General features: G+C 30.7%; 1 protein-coding gene across 5 annotated transcripts in view; it reads right to left on the minus strand.

Annotated features, from left to right (window-relative positions):
- Window positions 1-3565: 3565 nt before the first annotated feature.
- Window positions 3566-14382, minus strand: part of LOC148624846 (ATP-binding cassette sub-family C member 5-like) — a 49547-nt gene continuing 38730 nt past the window's right edge. For 4 of the 5 annotated variants that reach the window (XM_088567847.1, XM_088567845.1, XM_088567846.1 and 1 more), the window contains 6 exons: window positions 12818-12977; window positions 11846-11924; window positions 9593-9706; window positions 9170-9334; window positions 8388-8475; window positions 3566-8107 (listed from right to left, as the gene is read on the minus strand). In XM_088567847.1, the coding sequence (XP_088423973.1) occupies window positions 8097-8107; window positions 8388-8475; window positions 9170-9334; window positions 9593-9706; window positions 11846-11924; window positions 12818-12977 (617 nt within the window). In that variant the 3' untranslated portion in view covers window positions 3566-8096. The remainder of the gene's footprint in view (window positions 8108-8387; window positions 8476-9169; window positions 9335-9592; window positions 9707-11845; window positions 11925-12817; window positions 12978-14382) is intronic. The other variant, XR_015919790.1, reaches the window with a different exon arrangement.

The raw sequence follows: 14382 nt of genomic DNA on the forward strand, positions 1-14382 counted from the left end.
ACTGTATATTAGAGGGAGAAGTCACCAGTAATAATTTAAATAGAACACTGCCGTTGTTATTTGCCTGTTTATTGGCAAATTTCTCAATTATCTCTGTTAAAAATAGGTAATTTTGCCAAGAATATTTGTAAAAACCAATGGATGGATTTTGATGACTATGTACCAAATTGAAGATATAAGATTGGAGAATGGGAATGAGAGGAATATAAATATTTTCAAATTTAAAAGTAGGTCTTTTAGACAAATGACCGAAAAAATTAACTTTTTAAAATCTTCATAAAAGTTGATTTGTCATTAAAGCATATTTAATAATTATGAAAACTATTGCACCAATGAAAATGAAATTAATATCAAATGAAAGAAAAATCTGCTGAATGGCAATGACTATTTTTAATAAATGTGCTTTGAATAACAATAAAATGATGGCTAAATGTATGCACCTATCTCTTAATTGAAAAAAAATGTATGAAAAAATATCAATTTCGAAAACTATACTCCAGTAAGCTGTCAATCATTGTCTTTCTGCTTGTTTAACCTTTACTACAAAGTAAAAGATTTATTAGCAACCAGTCTTTAGTTTTATTGCATAGTAATGAGATTGAAATACTTAATTAACAGTTAGAAGTCGACCAATTTTATTAATTTTCCCTGGTGCAGTTACTGGTTGTCACCATGAACACAGTAACCTCCTAATCTATCTGCACAATGAGAATCGGTTTGTTCATTGTGTCTACCTCTGATATGACATATTATTAGCAACTTTGCTTTGTTGCTATCTGTGTGATGTTTTAGTTATTTCATGTTTTTGTTATGTTTGACTGTTTTCTTTATTTGGTCTTTGTTCTTAGATAGTGTTCCAGGGACAGATCCAGGATTTGAGTTTAGGGGGGGGGTGTTAATTGAATTAAATGCCATGCAAAGCAAGACAAAAAGTATTATGGTGTGAAAATTGTGAAAAATTTTTTTCTAACTGATTTAGGGGGGTGTACGCCCGGTACCCCAGTCCTTGGATCCGCGCCTGTGTTCTGTATGATTAATGTTCTAATGCTAGTTCCCATGAACCAGGGGTTTTTATAGTCTACTTTATAAGTACCAGTCCTTACTTAAAAATTAAATTTTTGTTCGCTTCTATTTAACTCTTCATCAGCTTCACCTAAAATACCTATACTATCAAGGAAATGCTGGACATGATTTTCATATACTGTATGTGAGTTGGTTATGGTATAACCTAATGTGTGTTTGCACCATGATGGAGATCTAGACAAGACCTGTAGCCCCAAAAAGATTTGACAGAAGAAGCAATTTGATTTTTCTAGTATTCAAGAAATTAAAGATTTTTTTGCTCTTCCACCTGATCACCAGGTATACAACACCTGCATATACCAAAATTTTAAGTCAATTCAACTTATTGTACCTATATTGTGTCTCACGTCCTTGATTTCATGGACTTTTACAGTAAAAACATCAGTGTTAGAGAATTCATGGATTTTTACAGTTAAAACAAAGGTGTTGAATTCAATATTTTGAAATTGCTATTATTGTTACCATGATGTCCATCTCTACACCTAAAAACACAGTTGTGGTGCAAGTTTTTTTTTGTTTTTTTTTGGGAGGGGGGTAAAAAATCATTTCTGAATGATAGAATATAAACTAACTTTACATATACTGCACAAAAATGTTAAGAGCCACTATAGAAAATTCAATAATTTTAATTTTATTATTATCAGCATATACGTAAAAAATTCTATAAATTAATCACTATAACAATAAAAACAATCCTCTTAAAAACAAATGACAGTTTAATAACGTTTAAAATCACTGTCGTAATGGTGGAAATCCAAATTCTGAATATTAGGAAAAAACTAAGTGACCCTTAACATTTTTTGTGGAGTATATATGCATCAATACTTATTAACCAATGAAAATCTTTCATTTAGGTTACTTGACTATGCCAAACTTTTCTGCATGAAGTTGTTACTTTAGTAATTACATGTCTATGGTATTAATTACTGTTCCTAAATATATGTCTTGACAATTACTTTACTTATTTTTTCAATGGTAGCTGTATAATAGGTTATAATACAGTGTAGTGTACAATACAGAGAGTATTCTACTGAAAACCCATATTGGATTCACCACATGCAGAGCTCATCCAATACAGGTTTCCAGTACAATATAGACTGGTACAAAATTTTTGTGTATTGTACACTTAACTGTTTGATCATCTACTACTGTATCAGAAAAGCCAAATGTAAAGCCCTATGTGAATAACTGCCAGGCAGTGATTAAATTTCTGTGAGAACTTTCTCCTCATTTTTCTGAGTTTTCTACAGATTTCACTGGAGAAACCAATTCCCTTCAGCTTATTCTTGATTTAAATTATTTCTCCACTGTCTATGGTAAAATAAAGATTTTACCACCTTGAGTTGAGAAATAATTTAAACCACTTATTGAAGGAGAAACTATATCTATACGCAAAACTTTTAAACAAAAGGCTCCCAGGAACCTGAATCACTCACCTGGTTAAATTTTTTCTTTCAAAATGACATAATTTTTTGCCTTTCAAGAGCAATAACTCTAACAAAGAATCGTTCCAAAACTTCAATCCCCACGAACTTAGACCTTATCATAAGGATCATTTCAGCAACTGAAAGTTTCATTCTATCTATCATAGAAGACATTGGCTGAAAACGGTAAAAAAATGTTATTTTTCACCTTTAAGGCAATAACTCTTACATGGAGTTGTCAGACAACTTTGATCCCGCCTGACTCGCTCACCTGATTGAATTTTGCCTTTCAAGGACAATAAATTAGACAAGAAGTTGTACAACAATTTTGACTCCAGAAGACTTTGATAGAACTTATCATAAGGATCATTTCAGCAATTGAAAGTCACTATTATCATAGTTTTCAAGATATTGGCTGAAAACTAAAAAATTAAAAACCCCTTATTTTTCCCCTTTCAAGGGCAATAACTCTTACAAGGCATTGTCTGACAACTTTTATCCCTGAAGACTTTTGTAGTACTGATAACACGGATCCTTTCTGCTACTGAAAGAATTCGACTAAACCTAACAGTTTTAGAGATATTTGTGAAAAACTACTGTCTGACCCCTATGTTCTATTTTTAGTCACGGCGACCATGTTTTTCTACAGATCAAAAATCCTCACAACAGTTCTATGAAGGATACCCTGAGGAACATTCATACAAGTTTGGTTCCAATTGGTCAAGTAGTGTCAGAGAAGAAGATTTTTGAAAAATTGTTAACGACCAAGGACGATGATGACGACAACAACGATGGACGCCAAGTGATAGCAATAGCTCACATGGCCTATGGCCAGGTCAGCTAAAAATTCATGATACAAAAAATTTGTATACATGCATTTAACAAGTTGAAGTATCACAAGAAAAACTATAAGGAACCTGATTGGTTTTTAACTGCAAATTTAAGTACCACTTGTTTGAATTAGCATGCTGATATTAAAAAGCATGATTGGTATACTGAATCAATTCTATGATCTCATAAGGTAATTCAAGAAAATACCATAAGACAAAAGACAAATGTAGTAAAAAATTATTTTATTTTTTAATGATAAAAATATAAAATATTCTATAACAACTCACATAGCAGTTGATTAGCTCATCATCAAAGAACATTGAATAAATTATACATGTATGTTGATAAATCACAATCAATTTTACCCATGATTTCAACAAATAACAGTATTACATGTACCATCTCAAACTCACTGATAATTCTGAAGTAATAATATAAAACTAAACTTACTTAATATCTACATTAGGTTCAGGATTAAAAAGTACAGTTAAATCAGAAAATTATGTAGGTGGTTATTTCAAAATTTCAATTTTCTTGATTTATCTCCATTATGTACAGTAAGCAGAAACCTTGTCAATTTATAGTCGCTACTTCATATCTTTTACACTCTGGCACACCCAGTGCTTAACCCTTTACAACTCAGCCATACCCAGTACTAAAATGTTTATGGGATTGAATCTTTAAAACCATAAGAGACTTTTATAATCCCTATAAGACCCATTTATGGCTTAGCAAAAACTGTAAATCTAAACTGTGTTTTAATACATGACCAAATCATTCTGAAAAAATCTAACCAAGTCAATTTCATTTTAACTTAAAATATTAGTACATGTATACATTAAAAGAGCTCTACTAAACTTTCACAGAAAATCAAAATGATTTTAAAAAAGTGTTCAATGCTGCATAAAGACATACATGGGAAATCTAGAAGTGGAAAATAAAAATTAAAAATGTTAGTGTTATTTCTTCTAAAGAATACAGTTAACAAAAAAATCAACAGGTTTTTGAAAACAAGACACAACAAAAATACGGGTATTGCATAGCAAACTGTAAACACATATCTTAAAGTAACATACATGTTCTAAACATTATAACAATATTATACAAAAAAAACATAACAGGAATGTGAAACTTAATACTCAATAAAATTCTGCGTGATAATAATTTTTGGACATCAATATTCATAGTTTGGCGGTTTGGCTAAATTAGAAAAGTAAACATAAATCTAAATGTTACTAACTTTTCAAAGGTTGAATGGCGTTCAACAAGAATTCAAAAAAATAACTAACTTCAGAAATTTTACCAAATCGCACAAAGACTGTGATCCATGACCAAATCGCACGAAGATTGTGATCCATGACCAAATCGCATGAAGATTGTGATTCATGACCAAATCGCACAAAGATTGTGATCCATGCCCAAATCGCACAAAGATTGTGATCCATGACCAAATTGCACAAAGATTGTGATTCATGACCAAAAGTCACAGAATTGCAAGAACAAGCTGCTAAAATAACAACTAGAATATGTATTAAACTTTGACCATCTCTTTGAAGGAAATCTCCTGCAATCCCTGTGTGAAATTTTCATTGGATTCATTGCTTGCTCATTTACTTTTGTTACTTTGTACATATGATTTTAGTTACTTTATGTTCTTTGTTGTGTATGTCTGTTTTCCATGTCTGGTTTTTGTCCCTGGATTACATTCTTTTGATTACCGCTATAACCTTGGTTCCCTTGATTACTCTTTAATAAGAAATAAATATGTGAAGTATTGATTAATTCAAAACACTGCCTCTGATTTCCGTGACTCTTGCATAGAAGACACTACTTCAAAGGGAGGGGCAGACATGAATTTACTAAGCCAACAAAAAAATCTAAAACTGACGAAATTAGAAGTTAACATATAATAAAAAATAGAAACATAATGGTAAAATCTTAATTTGAAACATCAGAATACCAATTTACAATTGGAAGAAGTCATGTCTGGAGATTGTAAACCTACCTGGAGTTTTCAGCAGAAAAAAATGGGGTTTAAACAAATGCAAATAACTAAATGAAAAAGTAATTATGTGATCAATACGAACAAAATTACAATACAATCAATAAAACTTTCATATCTACTATAAAGTTAAAGGCACTTTACCACTGTGACCTAATGAAAATGTTGATAAATCATCTGCAAAGAAACCAATACACATTAAAAGGAGATATATGAATGTGATACAAAATATATTAAAAAAAACAATACCAGAAATTAAAAAAAAAAAAAAAAAAACCAGCAAAAGCAGCACTTCCTCCAAAACAAATCAGTAAAGTACAAACATACATGCAACAGGGATAGATTGAATACAATGGTGTTCACAAAATAATAGTTAATATAGATTTTTTTTTAGTTTTAAAAAAATACATTTTACATGATTTGCATTTTCTTTTGTTGTATAAAATTTATGTAAAGGAAAAAAAATAAAAGAAACAGGCAGATATGCATGTATAAACAAGTAATCATGAACACATATCAAAACTATATATGTTTAAAAAATCTAGTTGACAATGAAGATTATACTTTCTTCATTACTTCAAATTGATAAAATTTACAACATCATAAAAGAAGCTTCAGACTATACCTGGACTTATAATAAATCCATACATTTACAAAGAATTATGACAAATATGACAATTATGAAAACTACAAATAAAAAAACAATACTATTCTATACATTAACAACAAATTATGGAGGTAGAAATATGACATGAAAAAGAAAACCATTTTACTACTGTCTTACTGGAGTTATTATAACATCATACTACAGGCAATTAAGTAGCACTTCACATAAGAATCATGCAAAATGCGATTCATGGTTGGAAAGCTTACATATTTTTATTTTTGATATTTTGTTTAACATATCATAGAAAACAAAGTAGCATATAGGTTTTCTTATAACCTGTGCTCTTAGGAGATAACAATTATATAGAATGCACTGTAGAATTCGAAGTTAAGAGAGATAACTCTCTAAATGACACTTATATGCAATAGAAACTCAGATTTTCAATGTGGATTATCTCCTAAAAGCAGACAGATTGGAATGAATTATCATATATGTCATCATTAAGGGAGACAACTCTGTAAATGACACTTAAATGCAATAGAAACTATCAGATTTTCAATGTGGATTATCTCCTAAGAGCAGACAGATTGGAATGAATTATCATATATTTCATCATATGGACCTATAAAGTAACTTAATAACAAACATAAAAATATGTAGTCTTTTTATTTATTTTTAACAATTTAGTCCTAGCAAAAGTATCATTAATGAATTGCTCATAAATATGATACATGTAACATTAGCTTACAAAATGACCCTGTTGCCTAATACATGTACTGCAAACTGTGAAATTTTACTTTTTTCACAGCAAGACCCTCAACATTAAAATTAAAACTGTCATGAATATTTCCTTCAAAGAACAATATAATTTAATCTGTGGAGGGATCACAAATTTAAAACTGCGAAAGCAGATTGATTGCAGAAACCATGACTTCATGCCTTACAGTAACTACAGTGAAAATATTAACTTATTTTCACTAACAGGTAAAAAATCTCTGTACTAAATTACCAAGAAATATTTGTTTCATTATGTAACAAATGTTAGATTGTTACACCAAAAACAAATACAGTGAAATTGAATTGAAACTTGAAAATGCAAAAATAAGTTGTTTGCCATAGGCAAAAAATCTTGACTAGAAATCTTATGTTCACAAACCATAAATATATTACACACAAACTTTAGCTTTATACAAATTCCAAAACAAGTTGCATAAATATATGTATATAAAAGAACAATTCAACAATAATGCAGGCAAATATTTAACTTACATGTAAATAATCATCATAATAAAATAAGGCATTTTTCAAATAAAATTTGTGTCAAACTATTCAAAAATTCATTATAAATTCAGAACAACTCTAACCCTGCATTAATATATACCAACTACAGGACTTTTAATTGGTTCCAAACACATATGAATGTAACCTGCTGTAGTTGGCATATAATTAAAAAATGTCAGTAAAGACTCGACATTTTTCAGCAAAATTTCCCTACTTGCAGGGCCGGATCCAGGATTTTACAAAGGGATGTGTATTTATGAGAATCAGTATAAAAGTAAAGCAGATTATGACATGTTTAATAAATGAATATGATAAACTGCCATATTCAGTACAATATTTAGCAGATTACAATACTTTTTTTTATTTTTTTCTTTGAAAAGTGGGGGGGGGGGGGCATACACTCATTACGCTCTCAACTGGACCTGCCCCTGACTTGTACTTTCATATTAAAGAATAAAGAACAATGCAGTGTAAGGAATTTATAGAACTGAATGAATTGTCCTGCTTATGTATGAACACATCAAAAAGAGACTCTTTAAACAGCTCCACATTCTAACATTCTTTCAACACACTTCCAATATCTGCAGGACTAAAGAGATCAAAACTGTGTGTGTGTGTGGGAGGGGGATGTATATTTGTAGAATGAATGTGGTAAGAGTAAACAAATATTTTAACATTTGAAATGTCTGTTCAAATTTTACACATACATGTATATCTACTGTACCTAAAGTGAACTACTAAACTAAAATGAATTAATACCTTCGTCAGAGAATATGCAACTAGTTATTTTCTTTTTTCGGACACTGAATTGCACCATTAAATTATTAAACTACATCAACAGCACCATTATTCTTTCTTTTCACCCAGTCTATAATATACCTATAAGTATAGGAAACAAATCCACGACATAATAACAAATAAAAATAGCCTAAAAACAGTTAAAAACCAGTCTTAATTTAATGAGACAGAATTCTCTTTGGAAATACTTTTTTTTTTTCAAAATAACTCTCCTCCAAACCTCCTAAATTTCTAGCTACAGGCTGATTAACAACAATAACACATACATGTTTAGGTTTTAATGCATTTTGTGTATTGATCTACTCTGGTTTTCTTAGTTATATCACTGACCATAAATACATAAATTTTATGATGTTCTTACCCTGTGAATTTTCATGTGCATCTAACATCATTTTGAATTTGGATTTTGGATTTGATGTAAGTGCTGCCGGTGAATCATATTCTACAACCTGAAGGCAAATAATGATAAACATATAATATGAGATATCTAATATATAAAAAAACTTATGTTAATACAAGCAAAAATGTTGACATCCATTCTTAAATCCTGAATAAAGTGTGCCTGATTATACACACCAAGAAATATAAAATAATCATTTAAGGATGTTCATTCTAGAATTTCAGAAAAATGTTTCAGAAGTGGAAATTGACCTTGACTCAACTTTTTTATAATAGAATATCAAATTGTTTAAAAAATAAAAAAAGAAATGCTTCAAAGGTGCAGTTTGCAGAGGTTGAACATTTGGGGGAAGTATGGACACTCCATTCAAACTTGATACACCAATGAATTTTGATTGTGATGAAATATTTGACAAAAGGTAAGAATTAACCAAAACCAAAGTAGTCACATTTTGACCCATTTTTCCTAAATGGTTCAAGTCATTCCTCCCAAAATCAAGCCAAGACTACTTATCTGGTATGGCAATTTGTAGTGCAGTATCAAAGAGATTCATGCACATGAAGTCAAGTTATTGTCTCGACATAATGAAAATACTTGTCTCTGGCCTCTTTTTGGCCCATCATTCTTTTAGTAATCTAGAAGAAGTTGTGCTAACAAGAGATGTGCACAGACACACAGGGTACTATTCTTATATTCCATTTTTGTTTGTTGTAGGTATAAAAACACCTATGTATACAACTTACGCGTCCTTCTTCCATTACAAGTATTCTATTACAACTTAGAACAGTATTCAATCTGTGGGCAATAATTAACATGGTACAATCAGCAAAGGCTTCTTTGATAGTGGTCTGTACAAAGGAGTCTGTTTCTGTATCGATGGCTGCAGTTGCTTCATCTAGTATCAATATCTAGAAGAAAAAAAACAAACTCTCTCTACAAACATCATCTATGGATAAAGCGCAAAAAACCAAAAGATATAAGTGTTTGAATCATAAAATGACTTAACAGTTTTCATTATTTAAATTTCTTTGTTCTACAATTTTCCTTAGCGTCTGTCTTAAATTTTTATGTTCTAGTATTATTCTTATACATTAACAACAACTGTCACAACCGAACAATGAATAAAGACTGATATTTCTTCATTTCTAGATAAAAACAATATGTACCTTGCTGTGTCTTAACAAAGCTCTAGCTAAACACATGAGCTGCCTTTCTCCTACCGAGAAGTTCTCCCCATTTTCTACTACTGAGGAATCTAACTGTAAATCTAATGCTGCTATCTACAATGTAGATCAGAAAATAATTTAAGATTGATTTATCATGGTTTTACTTCCTACAACAGCTAGTTCATACATTTCAGGACCAGAATGTCTAATCAGTTAAACAGTTGTAATGATCTGATATGCTGTGCCATACTTCTAATGTGCTAGCTCACAGAAACAACAACCAACAGATACAAGTAAGTATGCTCAAGACATGATGCCACATGACAGGGAACAAAACCAAAATCTCTCCTGTTCTCAAGACATGATATGACATAGCAGAGGATAGAATCCACAAACCAAGCACACAACTATGAGTTCAGCAAGTCAATCATGTAAGAAAAAGAAGTCAACCACCATCACAACTCTATAACTGTGTTTATTAACTGGTAGTTGATCTGGTGCTTCCAGTAATCCAACCGACCCTATTTTTTCTCTACCTACCCAAATTTTTTTTTTGTCAAAAAAAAAAAAAAATAAAATAAAGATTTACAGTGTTTCAGTCATCAATTTTTTACTACAATTGCCTTGCTCTCCGATGTGGAGTTTTAAATCTTATAAAAAAATGAAACAACATGGCTGTGGCTACGACAAGTTCAGTATTCAGCAGTGTCATAATAGAAGCAGCAAAACCAGAAGGTTTCGATGTCCTGCAAATCTATAAATTAAAAAAAAAAAAATCTACCTACTGACCCTAATTTTGAAGGAGATGTTACTGGAAACTCACAATTTTTTTAGGACTAATTTGCATAAAAACTATCATGATCTGAAATTTTTGCTTAACCTTTTTCACCAGCATGGTAAAATACCAAGTGAAAAACAGTAAAAATTTTCAAATGGAAATTATCTCTATGTCTACAACAATTTCATACTCTTAACAAATTTCTTCAGTAAAACAAATTTCTTCAGTAAAGCATACACTTAAGTGCAGAAAATGAAACAAAGGAATTATGAAACATGCAAGTATTTCATCTATTTCAAAGAACCAAGGTACTGGGTAGTACTTTAATCCAGGGTTGATTGGAAGATTTTTAGTTATAGAATCAATTTGACCAAACAAGGAAGACAATAAATAAAGACTGAAACACTGTAAAATTGATTCTATAACTAAAAATCTTCCAATTTGACCAAACAAGGAAGACAATAAATAAAGAGCTGCGCTATAAATGCATGATACGCCTGTTGCCCTTTTAACTTGTCCTTATGCTTTTAATGAATTATATGATTAACTAGAAATACGGTAAGCCCTGTCATATATCCCCCCCCCAACAAAAAGCAAATAAAAAACGCACAAAAAAATTGCCACTATCAAGGCTACCTCAAGTTTAACTAAGTTTGTTGTCTTGATTTTTCACCCATCCATTTCTATCTTGTTCAAAACACACTTTTATGACAAGTTACCAAGGTTACCAAGTACCTTTTATATTTATTAGTCGACTATCATAACAAATGGTCTGTTTTCAATGATTTTCCAATGAATAAAATTTCCTTGGCTGTTTCCGCCTTTTTTTAAAGAGTAAAACTTCATAACACGGAAACGTAAAATTTGACATTTATACAAATCGGAAAGGAGCTTACTTCAGTAGATGAGAACAATTCAGAAAAGTTCCATAGAAGTTAGTGACTGTTTTTGAGTAATTGTGTGAAAACTTGAAAGTCCTTCCTTTTCTTAAGTATAAAAATTCATAACACGGAAACGATGAATCTGAAATTCATAAAAATTGCAAGGGAGCTTACATCAATAATATAAACAATTCACCAAAGTTTCATAAATGTTGATGAAAGTGTTTTTGAGTTCTTTTCCGAAAACTTTGAAAATCCCCCTTTTTTTTTAAGTAATAAAATTCATCACACAGAAACGATGAATCTGAAATTTATCAAAATTGAAAAGCAACTGACATCAATAGATATGAACAATTCACCAAAGTTTCATAAAAGTTGGTGAAAGTGTTTTTGAGTTATTGTCCGAAGTGTGGACGATGGAAGGACAATGGTATACCATAATACATCCCGTCTGAGATGGGCGTATAAAAATTGTATACCAGAATGATAATATATGTAATACTTTTAATGAACTACTATACTGTTAAACTACTTTGAGGATAATAATCCCTGTGAAGTATATTTTCACAATAAAATAATGACGAATGAACTTACAGTTTCTTTTACATGACATTTTTCTAATGCATCCCATAAGCTTTCTTCTGAATGCTCTTGGAAAGGATCAAGATTGTACCTGAAAAAGCAATAACTCTTGTACATAAAACTAGATAGTTTTGGACTACATGCTCACCATTTTGCAAAACATGTAATTAGTAAAGCAATTCAATTAAAAATATGTTCTCTGGTGTATTTCTTATTGTAGGTTTTTGTTCCTTTACAATCATACTAATGCCATAATTAAAAAAAAATCTAGATTATCATCCCCCGCCAAACCCAATTTTTTTATTTTTACATCTCTGGAAACAGTCTGTGTCTAGTATGGACCCAGTTTATAATAATCGTTACTTAGTAACTTTCTGTTTGTAAAACATAATTTTTCGCTGTTATTTTGTAGAAAAATGGTTCCAAATTGATGAAAACTGGTACAGATGTAGAAGAAGAGATGCATGTACTTTGATAGAGCTGATTCTATATGTTTGTACTGGTAAAATTGATTGCCACGCTTAAGATGATGATTACAACAATGATAGGTTTCAAGCACAAGTGACCATAACTGTAGAAAAAAATAAAAAATAAAATTTGCCCCTCAACCAAATTTTTCAGAAAGGCCTAAAGGAATAATTTTGTTCTTTGAACCAAGCATATCTTATTAACGACAAACAATAATGTGAAAATAAAACTCTACTCAAATGAGTTAGAATTAGTCAGAAACAAAGCAAACATTTCATTTTCTGTTGAGACATTTGAAACTGACATTATCATATTGAGCAGCCACATCACAGTTAATATATCATAAGTCATTGATAACAATTAAATCTCAGTTTATTTGATGTAAGAATAACCAAATGGTGACATGTTTTAGTATACTGACACTAGCTTGAGATATAAATATAGATATATATAGAAAATATCAAGAAGTAGGACCATGAAAAATATATTTAATTTAATGCCAATACTTTAATCTACCTCACAGTTCCAACAAATAAGACAGGATCCTGCGGTATAATGGCCAGTTTACTTCTGAGATCATAAAGTCCTATCGTTGATATATCAACATTGTCAATTGATATGGTCCCTGATTCTGGTTCAACTAATCTAAATAGAGCAACTCCTAGTGAGGATTTTCCTGCAATTATAAAATATTTTTTTTACTTTAGACAACTGAAGTTGAAATTAAAACAGATTTGTTTCCACCTAATTGATAAATCAGTGCAGAAACTCAGGGAAACATCCAGGGATTTTATACTGTAAAATGGAATGGTCTGATCCAAAAATTATTTAAAATGGGGATGAGGAATTTTCCAGGCAATCATTTGCCTGATTTGTTTCTTTTTAATATGTATACAATAGAATAGGTATTGTATGTGAGGTACCAATTCTCAAGCTTTTATGGTTTATTGAAACCAAATATCAAAAGACGTGTATCATTTCAAATGAAAATGATCATGTCCTGTAAGATGCTTCAATGAAACATGTTCATACTAATCATTTAAATAAAAGTTTCCAAAGATGCAAATATCACTTAAGGTAAAATGCAGCATAGAAGTAACTATGTGCAATTGTGACATCACTAAGAAAAATGGCACAAAATTGATCATAGAAGGTGCAACACTGTTCCTGTCTGTAGTTGTTCAGCTGATACAATTCAACGAGAACCAGTAAAAAGCTTTTCTTTTACATTTTTTTTTTCATATTTTATGCAGTATGAACATTAGTTTTTTTTCACTTGTTTATTGCTTCAATGTTGAATATTTTTTTCAAGATGAAATCATTACTGACCAGAAAACCATTGAAACTTTCAACATATATGTATAGTAATATCATGAGCTGATGCATCATACTGTCTGATATGAACTGTTAAACTTTTCGATTAGTCGATCTAACATACAATGAAACTTGTGTTATCCCTTACACAAGTATTTAAGGACCCTAAAGCCATCACCAATTCTCAAGATGATACATTCATGTTTTTTTTTTATCCTATAAGACTGGTAGTTTATAGAACTTACAAATAATTTGAAGTAATTTGATAAGGTCATGCTGAGAACTGCTGAATAACAATGGGGTGAATGGGTTTTAGTTGTTGCAATCTAATAAGAAGCAAAATGGCTCTTAACTATGATTGATGGCAATTATAAAAAAAATGTTTACTAATTGCTTTTAGAAAGAGTAATCAAGGGAACCAAGGTTATAGCGGTAATCAAAAGAATGTAATCCAGGGACAAAGACCAGACATGGAAAACAGACATACACAACAAAGAACATAAAGTAACTAAAATCATACATACAAAGTAACAAAAGTAAACGAGCAACTCGGACTCCACTAAAAATTGGGAGCATGGAACAGGTGAACCGGTAGGGTAAGCTTTTCCTCTGCTTTTCTAGAAACACCCGCTGAGTTGCTCATAAAAAGTCAAGTCCAGGGTAGACAAACGAGGAAAGGAAAAGAAATAATTTAACAACAAATATTTATAAATGTCAATTCAACCAACATTTTTATTGCATGTGCTTGAAATGAACTAGATATTGAA

Source organism: Perna viridis, chromosome 2 (assembly GCF_037379345.1).
Source record: "Perna viridis isolate PV_CMFRI_1.1 ecotype Kerala chromosome 2, ASM3737934v1, whole genome shotgun sequence".
In the NCBI taxonomy this organism is placed as follows: Eukaryota; Metazoa; Mollusca; class Bivalvia; order Mytilida; family Mytilidae; genus Perna; species Perna viridis.